Source organism: Onychostruthus taczanowskii, unplaced genomic scaffold (genome assembly GCF_017590055.1).
Source record: "Onychostruthus taczanowskii isolate IOZ18803 unplaced genomic scaffold, ASM1759005v1 scaffold3, whole genome shotgun sequence".
Taxonomy (NCBI): Eukaryota; Metazoa; Chordata; class Aves; order Passeriformes; family Passeridae; genus Onychostruthus; species Onychostruthus taczanowskii.
Window position 1 is genome coordinate 17536192 of NW_024500349.1, and position 15251 is coordinate 17551442.

At 41.1% G+C, this 15251-nt stretch overlaps 1 protein-coding gene across 2 annotated transcripts in view; it reads left to right on the forward strand.

The window, feature by feature from the left end:
• LMBR1 (limb development membrane protein 1) overlaps positions 1-15251 on the forward strand; it is a 68293-nt gene continuing 53042 nt past the window's right edge. The window contains exons 1-3 of one of the 2 annotated variants that reach the window (XM_041408307.1): positions 364-736; positions 865-1084; positions 15130-15202. Coding sequence is in view for 1 of the 2 variants with exons in the window: in XM_041408306.1 (XP_041264240.1) it covers positions 272-334; positions 15130-15202 (136 nt within the window). In the remaining variant the exon portion in view is untranslated. Of the gene's footprint in view, positions 335-363; positions 737-864; positions 1085-15129; positions 15203-15251 lie in introns of those variants that run through there. The other variant, XM_041408306.1, reaches the window with a different exon arrangement.

Below are 15251 nucleotides of genomic sequence, written 5' to 3' on the forward strand. Positions count from 1 at the left end.
TCCCGCCCCCGCCGGGGTCGCTGCGCGGTGACGCAGCAGGAGGAGCTGAGGCGGCGCTTCCCGCCCTTCCTCCTCCTCCTCCTCCTCCTCCTCCTCCGCGCCCGCCGGACGGGGACAGAGCAGCGGAGCCGGGGCTCCTCAGCCGCTGCCGGGGTCCGGGGGAGCAGCCGGGCTGCCTCCGGCCATGGTGGCCCGCTCGTCGCCGGCGGGGCAGGAGCAGGCGGGGCGGCGGCGGCCGCCATTGCTCGCGGGGGCCGCGGTACTATGAAGGATGGAAGCGGACGAGGTGACGATCCGGGAGCAGAACTTCCACAGCCAAGTGCGGGAGTACACGGTAGGTGCCGCCGCGGACCCTCCCTGAGCTGTCACTGCTCTGTGCCCCAGCCCCGTCCCCGTCCCCGGGCGGGTTGTCCCGCTCTCTCCCGCTGTCCTTGCCTGCCCCTCGCCCCGGTGTCCGGAGGGACCCGGGGGCCTGTCTCGGGTGGGCGGAGAGGCGAGTGCACCTTCGCTGAGGGGCCGCGGGAGCTGGAGGATCCCAGCGCTGACCCCCTGCAGGGTTTTCCTCCCGTGTGCCTCCAGCGAAAGATGGAGATGCGGTGCATGCACGCAGGGCAGCGGCGCGCTCCGTGGGAGTGCTCTCGGAGCAGGTACCGGTGCAAATAGCTCGAGAGCCGTGCTCACCTTCCGTAAGGGATGACTGCGAGGGGACATCATTGATGTGCACAGGTATCTAAAGGTGAGGTGCCAAGAGGATGGACCAGGCTCTTCTCGGTGGTGCCAGCCACCAGGAGATGAGGCAGTGGGCAGAAATTGATGCACAGGAAGCTCCACCTGAGCACGAGGAAGAACTTCTTCACTGTGCAGGTGACCGTGCTCTGGAACAGACTGCCCAGAGGAGCTGTGGAGTCTCCTTTCCTGGAGGTGTTCAAGAACGCCTGGATGCAATCCTGTGCCGTGTGCTTTGGGATGACCCTGTTTGATCAGGGAGGTTGGACCAGATGACCCACTGTGGTCCCTTCCTACTGTGACCCATTTTGGGATTCTGTGAACACCTCAGTCCTCAGGTGCACCTTGTTCCCGTCAGGTGTGCATGAGATTTCATGGTATTGCTTGTCGTACTGGGATTCTGCTGCCTTGCTGGGCTGTTTGCAGTGCTGTGTGTAACTTTGATGTTTTCCCTGGCTCCTCATGCCCCATGCTTTCCCAGTGGAGCACATGGCCGTGCCTGTGCTGTCCCATCTCCCATCTCCCTCAGCCCTCTGTAGGCACATACAGCACTACACCCTGTGTGCACACAGAGCAGTTACAGTTTCCTCTTTGACAGCCTCGTAATTGTTCTCGGGACTATTCAAATCTGATAGAGGTGTTTTGATGGGGCTCATGTCTCTCCTGTTTCAATTCCAGGAAGGAAATACAGGCTGCACAAGGGAGACGTGCAGCACGGTGTCCTGTGAACTTGCTGTCCTGGCTCAGCAGGACAGGGAATCATGGGAAACATGTTTTCTTTGCCATCCCTGTTGTCTGGGGAAAAAACAGATTTCTTGAATTAAAATTTCACATTTGAGCTTTAAGTGTTTTTCAGCCTTGTTGGGAGACTCTAAAATATCATGGTTAAATGATTTATGTAGCACTATGGCTGGGTCACTTGATAGCAGACTTGCATGGAATGTGTTAATTACTCTTCTATAGTATACAAATCCATGTTAAGACTTTTCTTGTGAAATAGTCTATTTCTGGGGCTTATTTTTCTGAAGAGTGCAAAACAAGCCTGTATGAGGAAAACAGCTACTTTTTTGGGATTTTTTGGAATTCTCTTCTTTGGGCATGGATGTAGTGTATGTCCTGGAAGTCATGACTAGTGGAGGGCACTAAAAGTAAAGTACTTCTTTGTAAAGAAGGCTCTGAATATTATCTTAATCACCTATGTGGTGTGGAAACATGAATGTATGTTCAAATCTTCTTTCTTTTCCCTCATGTCTGTTTTTCCATTTGTATTCCATTGTGTGCTAATTATCTCCTACTTACTTTCACCAGAGTCTTGTTCTGATGAATTGGATGCTACATATTGTGGTTTCATTCAGTAGGAAACAGACTTGAATCTGAAGGAATGGCTGTGTGCAGCCTCTCTGGGCACTGTTACAGGTAGTGAAGTCTACTAAATTCTTAAAGAACTAGTTCATCTGTACTGCAAGTACTCCTCCAAAGTCAGAGGGACTTTTTGAGTCCCTCCAGAGCAATTGGTCAATTTCCCTACTGTGAGACCATGTGAGAAATCACACAGGACGTCAGTAACTCATATTTTAGAGGTGCAGTGTTGTTTTGTTTGGACAGCGGACTCAGAATATTCTTGCTTTTGAAACTTCACTTTGATCTTAATATTGATCACAGGCCAGCTTTGTTATTGTTTAATCAGTAGGAATAATAATAATAATAACAATGTTGCCTTCTAAATCATACGTTGGTACAGTTCTGATCTTGTCTTTAATTTATGTTGGAGCGCCATAAGGTTTTAGGAGTGCATGGAGTGCTGCCACCCCCCTCTGAGTGTGCAGCCTCCTGTGGCTCCCATGTGGCTGCAGGAGAATATTGCAGATGGAAATGCATTTGTGGTTAGCCTGAGCATGCTGGAGCACACAGAGTATGTTGCTTACATGTGCAATTATGTTAACATCCTCTCCTTAGCAGTCCTGCCCTTGCTGCTCATGAAGTTATGTGGTGAATAGAATTTCTTAAAATATGCAAACAGACAATTATTGTGTGGGCAGTGGTGTATTCATCAGCCCCTCAGCTGGAGCAGGGAACATATTCCACTCTGACACATTAAACCTTGTTCCAGCTGCAGGTGGGCTGGGGGCAGCAGAGCACTTAAAAGAAGCACTTGACAGTACAAGATGCAGTGGCTTTAAATTGAAATAGGGTAGCTTTAGATTAGATATTAGGAAGAAATTCCCTAATGTGAGGGCAGTGAGGCCCTAGCACAGGTTGCCCAGAGAAGTTGTGGGTGCCCCATTCCCTGCAGTGTTCCAGGCCAGTTTGGATGGGGCTTTGAGGTGCCTGCTCTAGTGGAAGGTGTCCCTGCCCGTGGTTGGGGGCTGGAAACAGATGTTATTTAAGGTCCCTTCTGACCCAAACCATTCAATTCCATGTTGTGAAATATTACAGCAGAGGAGACCTCTTTGTGCCTGTTAGAAGCAAGAGAAATTTATGTTGTCTTTTAGAAGTACCTTTGAAGAGCTAGTTGTGTGGCACAGTCTTTACTGGAAGCTAAAATGATACGTTCATGAGAGAAGATAAATCAAAGTAAGCTGATGTAGTTGAAAAGAAAATCCTTTTCACTTTTCTCTTACAAATTTTCTTTGAATACATACAGAATTTCTATATTGTGCTCTCTGATGGAATCAGAGTCCTAAGGGCACACTGAGTTTAGCTTCAGTGTAATGCTTTATTTCTGTTTCATGTATTCTCTGAACTGGCAAGCTACAAAGTTTTCCATAAAGTTGTGTAACATAAAAAAAATTCAAGGCTTGTTATGCTTTTGCTGGTGGTGCCTGTCTCTTTTTCTGCAGGTGCCAACTTCTGCTAATTCCACCTTCAAAAACCAAATATTTCTGAGACATGTTTATAGATTGACCAAGGGTTGTAAAAGATTATTTTTTAAAAAATACATCCTTCATCTGCTTTTGAGGTGACTCAGTGGTTTAATGCTTAATATAACTCAGGCCTGTTTGCTCTTGACCTCATTTGGAGTGTCTGCATGGCACCCGTTTTTCAAGAGGGGGCTTGTTTGCAACAGAATCATCTGCCTTGGATTTTGTTGCTTCACGAGGATCATCTGTGCTACTAGAAGGTGGTTAACTCCCTGGTCAGGCATGGCTCTTCAAACATGAATCTGCTCTGTAGAGGGTCTGGTGTTTTGAACAGTTGTTGAAAACACCAAGACTCAGACTTGGTCTGAATCTGAACTTCAAAATTCAAATGCGGTGAGGTAAATGTGGAGAGTGTGACCCAGTGTAAGACACGTGGCACAGTCAGGAGTTTTCTTGGAGTCAGTGAGATCCTTGATTTGAACAAAGCCAAGGAGTCATCCTCAGTTCTGGCTGAAGGGAGCATCTTTCTGCAGAGCAGCTTTAGTTGATTGCAAAGTACAGAAAAGGGTTTGTGTTCTGTTCTTGGTCACTATTTGTATGAAAGAGTGGAAAAGGCCAGACAATATTCTGTTAGTTTGTCCTTCTTGGTCCTTTAGATTAATTTATAATTTGCTGAGATCTTGCACATCCATGGAGGATATTTGAACTTCTAGGGAGCTGCTTTTCCCTTGGGTCCTGTTATTATGTCTGTTTGTAAAGTGTTCCATGTTCCGCTGGTATTGTTGTGAACTGTTTATTTCAAATGCAAATGGAGCAAGTGCAATGCTTGAGGTCTCTTGGGTTTACTTTTTAGAATATTGATTTCCTTGTTTTCCAGTTTGATTTCCTTGTCTTCTATTCTGCAGTATTAGCTTGTGTTTTTAAAATTACAAGCTAAATTTTTTGTTCTTTTTCCACTTAAAAAATGTAGTCTTTTGAGCATGTAAAAATATACACATACACCTGGTGAAGAGGGTTCCTTGGCAAATTAAATACACTGTGCTTGCATTTGTAATGTGGGGAAAACTGTGGAAGAACACAACAGAATTACTAGGTTCTATCATCAGCACCATAGAACTATTAGTTTGGAATAAACATAGTATATTTGGAATTAAGTTTATTATATTAAACATGTAATGAAAAAATCAGTCCTGGTAGAATAAGTTCAAATGCAGAAGTGCTATTATAACTTTTAAGTGTTCCATGCAAGTTCAGGGAGATACTGAAACTGGTGTAATATGGAGTTTTATGTTAGGTGTGATATGCTTCCATTTGAAGGACTAAATGTTTTCAGAGGTGCAGGCTTCAGATGCTAAATGTTCTGAGAAACTTTGTTTCTTTATTTCCTATGTTAATTCAGTGTGGCTACTGCTGGCATTTGTGCTCTGTAAGGCTGTAAAATGAGGGAGCTGGTTTGAGCACTTGATTTCTGTTGGTAGTGGGCTCTTGTCTGTGACCAGTTGTGCACCCTTAAAAACCTGAGATTTCCACAGATTCTTTTTTCTGCCAGCAGTGATGATATTCTGATTAGAAGTGTGGGTGATTTGTAAGAACAAACTTGTTACAAATGCTGAAATGTTTTTGTTTGAATGCTTATGCAAGTTTATTTTTTATTAAAAAAAATTATGCCGTTCAATTTTTTTTCACCTGTACACTGAAAACTTGAGGACTACTTTATATCTTAAACGGCTTCTTGTATTTCAGAAAATAACTTTGTCTAGATTTCTCAGTATTGCTCCCCCCCCCCCTTAATATTTTGGGAAATATTTGTGACCGAATAAAGAAGTAGCAGTGATGTGAGACATAAAGCTGAAAGATTGGTGCACGTTTAACATAATTAAATATATAAAATGTTGGCATAATTCTGTCATCTTAAAAGTGTACTTTCACTTGTAAACATGGGTGCTGTACTGAACTTTAAGAAGTGATGAATCATCTTCTGGCTGTTGGTCCTGGGGATCAGCACTGTGGATCCATCTGGAATCAATAGGCATCTCAAAATACTTGGCATGGACAAGTGCAGAGAGATACTTATTCCCAAAACAGAAACAGCTTTTGGAGAGTTCCACTATTTCTGTTTACATGAAATAAGTATGAAAGGCTGAAGTGTAAAAATTTGCAAATAGTTACAGTTCAAAATCATTCCTTTTGAGTTACTGCTGTGTTTCTTTAGAGGAGCAATTGACCAAAAGGGCAACACGCTTCATGGAGGGTACAGGCATATGTTTAAGAAAATTTTGTGTTAAGGTCTAATTAGACTTGAGAAAATCCAATGAAAAGAAGGAGAACTGACAGCAAACAAAACCAGCTTTTCATAATGTGACCTGAACCAAACATATCCATCTTGGGTTTTGTTTGAGTGGCTGGGCACGAGTAGAGGGACTGGGTAAGATGGGAGGGCTGTAATAACAACTCAGCCTTTGCTGTGAGGAGGTTGCTGGGTCTTCCTGAGTTTATTAGCACAAGATGCTCTGGAAGGAGGTATTTTCAGAGAGGTTATTGAGAGATGGGTGAGCCAGTGACCAGAGTACCAGAGGAGATGGTGGTAAGATCAGAGAGAGAATCTGAAGCACGTTGCCAGTGACATTATGATGAATTCAGGGCTCAGTTCTGTAGACATGGATGGAATTTTGAGGAACACTAAAGAAAGCATTCCATTCACTATAAGTTTACTGGTTGTATTTGAAGATTATGCAAGTGTTTTTTTTTCTTTTCTTTCTTCTGAAGTGAAGTGCTTTCTCCTTTCCTGTCCTTCAGCCTTTCCTATTTAATTTGGTATTTATCCTCATTTAGGAGGGCAGTGATAACTTCTGTTGAGGAAGTCTTAACTTCTGTATCACCCTGTACTCCCACACTCTCCCCCTTACCTTGAGAGCCACTGACTCTTTCGTGTGTGCTGCCAAATGACTTGGGGCCCTGCCTTCTTAAGAACAATCTTGCTCAAGAATTTAAATAACTTCTAACACAGGAAGAGGAGAGACTTTAAAAGTCATGACTGGAGTTTGTTTTTATGCATCCAGTGACAAAGAGCCTTGGTTGTTGTGTCACTCTGGAGGGTGAGCATAGAGCCAGGTATGGGTGACCTGGAACAAGCTGCTGCTCTGACCCCCTGATCAGGTGTGACAGGTGAGATTGCTTCATGCTTTCAGCAGCTTTGACCTGTGCTCTTTGGGACCCAGCTGAAAGATGGTTTCAAAACTCATGTTGCAGTTTTATCAGCTGGGTGTTGAATATTCATGTATAATGTGTTGCTCCCCACACAGAGCTTTCTAGTTTTTTATTAGCTGGATATGTTAAAAGTTGTTTCTGACTACCATCAACATGATTTCAAGAGAGAGCCATGGACTTTGTGCTGTTCTAATATTTAAACACTTGAATAATTTTTGAAAATTTTGATTAACTGGAAAATACAGAACTATGTTTCAGTTTCTCTGTTTCTGGATCATGTGTGCTCCTGCAGCAGGTAGTGTGTATTGATGGCATTGAAGTTTGGAGATGGCTGGGTTAATGTACAGAGGATAGAAGCAATGTATTGTGTTATTTTTCCCCCTTTACCTTCTTGTGTGGTATGCAGGATAGGCTTCACAATTGACATCAAAACATGGTGCTTCAGTTCTGCTGTTGATTTTAAGTGTCTGTTTAGGCCTTGATTATCCATTTTTTTTTCCATTATCTAACTGTAATTTCTGTTTTTAATGTAGTTGTGGGAAAAATTTGTGCTGATGAGTTTTAGTTGAATTTGACAATAGGAACATGTCTCAAATATTTGCTGAGTTTCAGACTGTGGTAACTTCTATCCAGTAGAGAGTCTGCATAATTGGTGAGAATTTGAAAACATACAGCTGTTGCAGTTTAAGTATGTTTGTGTTTTGGGAGTGGGGTGCCACTTAAAAATGCTCCAGGATATATGTGTGAGGAGACAAGGAAGAGTGTTTTTATGTGTTAGGATCAGAAAGTTTATTAGCTCTAAGGTCTTCTGCATCCTGCCCCCCTGAAAATTAATATTATCAAAGAAGCTGTCTTAAATAAATTGTTTACCAAGTCTGTATTAATGAGGCTTTTGGGGTTGTTTTTTCAGAGATGATTTTTAATGGTATGACTTGGGAGTTTTAATATAACTGATTGTTACAGCTTGACTTTCCAGTGTTGAATAATGCCTCATTCAGGGATGGAATGTTAGAATGATCTAGATTAGTGCTATTTTGTTAATTCTAGACAGTGCTTTTAAATCTTGCACTTGTGCTGGGAAACATTTTTGACTGAAGGGCTGTAGAAGTTGGTTTTTGTCTTCAGCAGAATTTCTAGTACACAGAAATATATATATTCATAATTTACATTTATTTATATTTGTAATATATTTATATATACTTATAAAACATATTTTTGAGTATTTCTTACTTTCTGTTGGATCCTGGGTGTTTATTCTAGATGAGCAAGTCTAGGCACCTGCCTCTGAACCATTTATAATTTCTTCATGACTTAGGAATCAAAAAAAATGGGTCAACCTCTTGCAAATGTTTTAAGTCAGGGAGGAGTCCTGAGAAGAGACCAAGGAGGGGACTCATAGGTATGGAGAGCAGTGTTAATGAGCAAAATTAATCTGTGGTCATAGACAGTCATAGGACATATTTTATATTTTCTCATAAGATTAACTTTAGTGTGTCATGCCAAGTGTATAAGGCTGGTTAGTTTAGAGTGAACTTAATCTAACCACAGCAGAGTTAATGTCTCATTTGAGAAAAATGAGATTTCCAGAGCAGATGATATAATGAATGCCAAGGTCAAACTGAGACCATAGATAAAGGTTTCAGGTTTTTTTAGTGTGCTTTTTGGTTTGTCACTTACTGTTGACACATCCAAAACAGGTGGAATGCCTTGTTTGCTTTTTAGGTGTCAGTGGGATAACTGAGTTATTAGAAATAGACCAAGCAGAGCTGCTTGTCTCCACCTGTATTTTCTTGCTGTTTATTCCTGCCATCTTTTCTGTGAGTAAATAAAAGCAGTTGCCAAGTGGGACAGTAGGAGGAAGCTTTTTAGTTGCCTTGTGGTATTGTAATGCACATTAAAGTACTTCAACAGCATAGTGCAGTAAGAGATGGGTGTATAATGCGTTTGTTGTTCTCTGTTACAGAAATTAAAACCCAGAAGGGCAACACTATTATTTTTTGTAGATAGTAATCACAAGCAAAACACTGATGGTTTCATTTTCAACATTTAAACATGTAAATAGACATATTCTACATGGGGATATTACCCAGAGTGATGTCTGCCTTCTCTTTTCTCTGTGCTGTTTTTTTTCTGTTTAGGGAAAGGACACATTCTATAAAGTAACAGCTAGAAGTGGAAGTGTTGTCATGTCTGTAGCCTTGTTTTGTGTATCATTTGCATAGAAATGCTTGTGGATGTAATAGCAGTAACTTTAAAATGAAGTGGCTGTGTCAGTATTAAAATAAAGTTATTTCCTTTCTTCCTTTACGTTTTGGAGTTACTTTTTGGAGCTTCTTGATCTTTCATTTCATACATGGCATAGTAGAAAGTTGTTTGCTGCTTGTCCCTTGCTCCTCCAGATTTTCCCCATCCTACATGCTAGTATGCAATTAAATTGGAGGAAACACTTATTTGCTTTGATGCTTTTCAAGTGGAAATGAACCTGTGTTGAATCTGTGTTTTGTGCTTGGAAGCATGTTAGGCTAAAGAACATTAGCAAGGTGTGGGACATCTCTCTGTGAAGGAGTTCTGTGATGGTTCCTTGCTGCTAAAAGTTGTTCTGCAAGATGTCTGGCTCTTTCACAGTGGGAGGACATCCCTGGCACAGCCCTACAGGGCCTGTGCTTAGACTTAATAAACACATTAATGAATGACCTGGAGGAGGGCGTAAGTAATGAAGTGACTAAGTTTGTAATGGTGCTTATTTAGTCAGGTTGAGTGGACTCTAGGCTCCTGCTCATAGGGTCAGCTGTGGTATCAGACTACTTAGGGCTTAAAAACCTCCAGAATGGAGATTTGTAGCCTGGCTGGGTAACTGGTTCCACTGCTTGGCTCTCCTCATAGAGGGGATTTCTTCTTACCTCCAGTCTCATCACCATGGTCAAGAGCTCAGCTCTGTCGTTTTAATGACCTCCTCATAGGTACTGGCAAGCTGCTGTCAGGTCCTCCCTTCCTGTAATTACCAGCTCCTGTACTGGTGGCTCAAAACTAGACACAGCAGCTACATGTGACAGGGTGAAGGCTGCTTGGAGAGAGAGAATTACTTCCCATGGTTATTGGCTTTGCTTCAGGTAATACATCCAGGGATGCTCTTTAAGGTGTGTGCTGCCAGGGCACACTGACTGAGAGACAGTGAACAATCAGTGGACAAGGCACCTATGTGCTTTTTTTGTAGTGTAAAATACAGCCCCCTCACAACAGTTGGGAATAATTCCATGCTATATAAATAGAATCCTCTACATAGAAATGCAGCTTTTAATGTGCACACACACAAATTGCAGTTGTAAAAGATGGTTCAATCCTGTTTGTAAGAGGGGAGGAAAGAGAACCTTACACATTTTGAGCATAGTCTTTCTTAGCATGAAAATGTAGCTCTTATACTTGCAACAAAAGATGATGCTTTCCCAATCTGAGGCATGAATTTCAGTGCCAGAGTTTTAAAGATAATCCACACGGACGAATTAGTGTCAGCTGATCTTCAGTAATTGTCAGTGGGATAACTAAAATGTGATTTGACCTGGTTCAGACTGTTACTGCTCGTGTAAGCTTCAGTGCTGGCCACTTAGAGGCACATAGTATGCATGTGATTCTCACAGGAGCTGGGAGATGTGTGGTACAGATCCAAAAGTATGGTGTGGATCATACTTGGATGCCTTTGGATAAGAGATCCAAGGGTATGACACTGTGGAAGAGTTGGTTACAAGAGGCATAAGAATGTAGTGCACTGTGTCTCCAGAAGCAGCCTCTCCTGGTGTGTAATCTAAGCAGGAGCAGAGGGCACTTCCTTTCCCAAATAAAGATTAAGGGTTTCAGGGGAAGACAGATTTCTTTTTGCTTGCTATACCAGAAGTTGTGTTTAGTCCTTGGGAAGAAATGCAAATTAATTATGTGCTTGAGGTTTGAAGATTTCTTCATGTGGTGTCTGTTAAAAAGGAGCCCCGGGATGTGGCACAGAGTCCATGTGTCTTGTTTTCAATTACTGGGTGCTGTGGAGGGGATATGCACACAAAGACATAACAAATTATTAAGAATTGCTTTGGATGACTGTTTGGGTATAACCATGGACAAGTCTTGGGCTCTCTGTAATTTCTTTTATATTTTGATCCACCTGGTTAAAAATGGACAGTGTACTTTCCCCTGTAAAGTCAGAATGTACCCTAGTTATGTTTAAAGTAGCTGCCCAGTCTAAAGTAGCTGCCCAGTCTAATTATGGCAACAGATGCAGAACTACTTTGTCCCTCGAACGTGGAATGAATTTAAGGAAATAAACTTTAAGATTGAAAGGTATTTCTTGTGGAGTGGAGGATGTCAGAAATCCTTACTCTTCACAGTTGGGTACATTGTCTGCACAGCGTGTTGACTGTCTCCCCAAGTAAAACCTGGAAAAGGTTCATTCATTTGAGCTCCAGTGAAAAACTTGCAGAGAACTTGGGGATCTGAGGAATACAGCTCATCCTAGATTTGCTGTATCTGCAGCATCCTTTTGTCAGCTGTTATTGTAGAGATGGGTGATGGCTTTAATGACTGCTTTTTGGTTGGAAACAACTTGCAATAGAATTTGGATTTAACATTGTATTCCAATGTTGCTTGTAATACTGACACACACAGTTTCTGTAGGAAAGATGGAATTAACAGAATATAGGCTCTTTTAAGTTTTTGTTTTTACTGAACGTGTCATTGTAGTTTTGTGTATTGTGTTCTTTTGTGACTAGTGCCCTATTTCAGTATGACTACCTGTGCTTTTTAATAAGTGTTAGAAATGGAATTGATAGATGATTGTATGCAGATGACATTAAGGCGTGGTTTAAAAAAAAACAAAAAGAAAAGACATGGTGATGAACTTGAACCCTAAAACCAAGTTTCTACTGAAACCTGAGAGCTACTCTGCTGTAAGCAACTGGGGAGGACAGTGCTGATGGATCCAGTGGCAGGAGGTTGATGCTGAGTTCCAGTGTGGTCCTCAGGTTGATGCCTGAAGCAGCTGGAACAGAGGCTAGCCAGAGTTAAGGGGGATGAAGTGGACATTTACTGAAGAGCCTTCAGAGGCCACACCCTGGCAGTACCAGAGCCATGGCTCTGCCCGGATGGCTCCAAGGTGGAAGCAGAAGAGGGCTTGGTCACAAGAGCTCACATTTTTATAAATTTTGGTCCATTAGCATATTGGACAAATTGTCCAATTACAGCTTTAGCCCATGAAGTCCCATCCTTCTTGTTTTTATCTCTTCAGTCCATGTTGTTTATACTCTTGGGCCTGAGATCGGGATCGGCTGTCCTTGGGTCCAGGCTAGAGAAGGAATTGTTGTGTCTACCTGCTCTGTGAAGAGAGCTTGCTATCCCCTCATAAAACCCAGACCTACACCGTACCATCCTCTAATATGAAACCCACCCACCCACCAAAACAGCACAAAATCAGAAAAAAAAAAAAATAAAAAAAGCTAAAACCCAGGGTATGAAGGTGAGTGTGGAGAAGCATTTTCAGTGCAGCAAGAAGGATTTACTGCTGTTACCTACAGCTGTAAAATCTTACCTGGAGTGCTGCATACAAGCCCAGCCACTCATAGTTGACAAACATGAACTGAAACTACAGCAAATACAAACAAGGCTGGATGGTTTACTTTCCTTATATAAAAATACAAACAAGGCTGGATGGTTTACTTTCCTTATATAAAAATATCCTGAAACAAACAGCAGTATGAGGAATAGGAGCCCAGGGCTGCAGTGCTGACAGGACAGTGGAGCCTATTCTTCAGCTATCATAGGCAACACATTCCTTTTCCCCAGCTTAACTGAGTTCTACTCTAAAAATAGTTGGGATGCTGACTTGAGCTGTTTCCTTTAGAAAGCTATTCAGAATGCATGGTTAGAAACAGTTCAGGATCAGAGGTTTCACTGAGTATAAATTGAGACTGCAGTGATGTTTCTGAGTTTGCTGTTTAACTTGTTTTGGCCAGTAATGAAGGACTTAGTCTGAGTTCTTTTTTGAGATCATAAAGCTTTCACTTAATAGAATTTATTTATTTTTTTTGCCAACAATTTCAAAATTTTGTGAATTTTCAGTAATAAACACTTCTATAAAACATTTACAAAGTTGTTCTCAAATCTGACAGAAGTAGAGGGGGAATTACACCAGGATGTAGAGTTACCCCTTATTGCTGAGTTGCAAAGTAGCTGTTATCTAAAACCAGAAATCCACCCACCATTTGACAGTTTGTGTTACTGGACAGCTTTCGTCTGCTCTGCCTTCAAAATACCTCAGTTATCTCAGTGGTACCTTGTAAGTACAGACACACATTTTCATTATAACCTTGCTATCACAGATAGAATAAAGGTCAGCTGTTCTATTTGAAGGTGTAAACAAGACTGCAGTAATTTTTATTCTTGTTTTTAAATAGAATTAAACAAAAAATGAGCTTAACTCTATTTTTCTTTTACACAGGTTACACTGTGTTATTTGCCTCTGACAGATTTTTAAAGAATTCACTTACCCTGTATAGGTGATACCTGATTTTCAAAAGTGGGTGCCTAAAATTAGATGTCTCTAGCTGTAGCCTTGGTCTAGTTTTCAGAGGAACTGGAAGCTTAGAGAAGGATTCTCTTTCAGCACTGGCAATGCGTTTTCCAATACTGACAGGATGAGCTGTGTCAATGTACTCTGAAAAACCAAGGCTGTTCTCAGTTTGTTTTGTTCTTCCTGTTTCAAAAATATACCAACTTATTTTTTTTTTTAATTAAATCTTAATAACATTCTTTAGAATTACTTAAAGGACTGAATTCTTTATCAAAACCATTTCTTCTTTGAGGCATCCTTAAGAAAGTTGGAGTAGTAAGCTCTATTCAGAGTAAAGACTGGAATTCAGAGATCTAGTTATGAAATCTCAATTTTACAGTGCCTGTATTTTGGGTGTTGCTGCTGTGTTTCCTGCACAGAGAATGAGCTGGGTTGCCACTTTCAGACTTACAGCACTGTTGTCCCAGGGAGGGACCTGGAAGTCACCCAAATGTCATACTCAGATACTTGGCTCTGCTTGGTTTTTTAAAATGTGAAATGTGTGACTACACCAGAAAAATAGCACTTTCAGTTTATATTTATCAGTATTTATTAGAAAGTCTGTCTTTCATGAATAATACATTATTCTCCACTTGATTTGCTGTTTTGGATGCAGTATTGTTATTTAGATGCATATTTATCAGGGCTATGATCACTACCTTCACTTTCATTTTCCCTTTCTCTTAGGGTAGCCTTTCTGCTCTTGATCTTTTTTAAGACAGTGAGTCTTAAAAGCAACAAATCTACAAATAATAGCTTAAAGAAATAAGTCAGTTTTGTCCAGTGGAGTAAATTTCCAAAACAGAACGGCATGCTTGCTTCTTGCATTTCTGACTGACTCATGTGTTTAATAGGCATAGGCATCCAGGATTAAGGAAGCAGTGTTGAGCCACTGATGCCTCATTCAGGAGCAAATAAAATGTGTGGGGTTTGTTTTTGTGTGGGTGTTTTTTTTTTTTTTTTTTTTTACCCCACAAAGGCTTGGAGGGTTAAAACTTTCCTGCTGTTCAATTCCTTTCCTATAATATTTCCAGCATGTTTTTAGGTGTTTTGGTCTTATTGTATTGTAATGGTAGTGCTAAATCTTATAAACAAGTTGGTCCAAGGCAGTGTGGGCTGAAGGTGCATCTGGCCTAAATAAACCACCAACCTTGTGAGAAGGGAAGTTGTGCCTTTGGCTTCTGGCTGTGAAGGAAACATCATGTTTGATGAGCTCATGCTTGGACATCCACTGTAGGCACGAGTCTGTGTTGTCACCTGGAATTTGATTCAAGACAGGATGCAAATAGTAAACATGTTTGTTTCTTTCCACATGTGCTGACAGCATAGTCCAAAATAGATCCTCAAGAGCCCATTATATAAAATACAATTACCCTTAGGGTACGTTTGAAGGGGATAAAAAGCCTGATAACGTTTACAAATCAAGTGGATTCAAACTTCAAAAATCAGCCCATCCCACCCCACTCCACTCACCCCTTCCTCAAACAAAAAATCACAATGTGAATAAGTCTTTCTCATAATTTTAGAGTAAAACTTGCTGACCATATAGTTGATACAGTACCTATTGCTCTAATCAAGCTGTTTCAATGGGTTTAACTTTTGTTAATAAGATATAAAGCATGACAGTCTTGAAATTTACATAAAATATGCTGACATTGATCTGAATTCAATTTTAAATTGTTTAGACTAGATTTACTGCTTATTATAATCCAGGCATTTCTTCATGACCTAATGCAATTTCTTTTGCAGATCTGTTTTCTCCTGTTTGCTGTTCTCTACATCGTTTCCTACTTTATAATCACAAGATACAAAAGGAAAGCAGGTAAGAATAGAATTTTTAATATGTAAAAAAAATTGTTTTTCAAATAAAT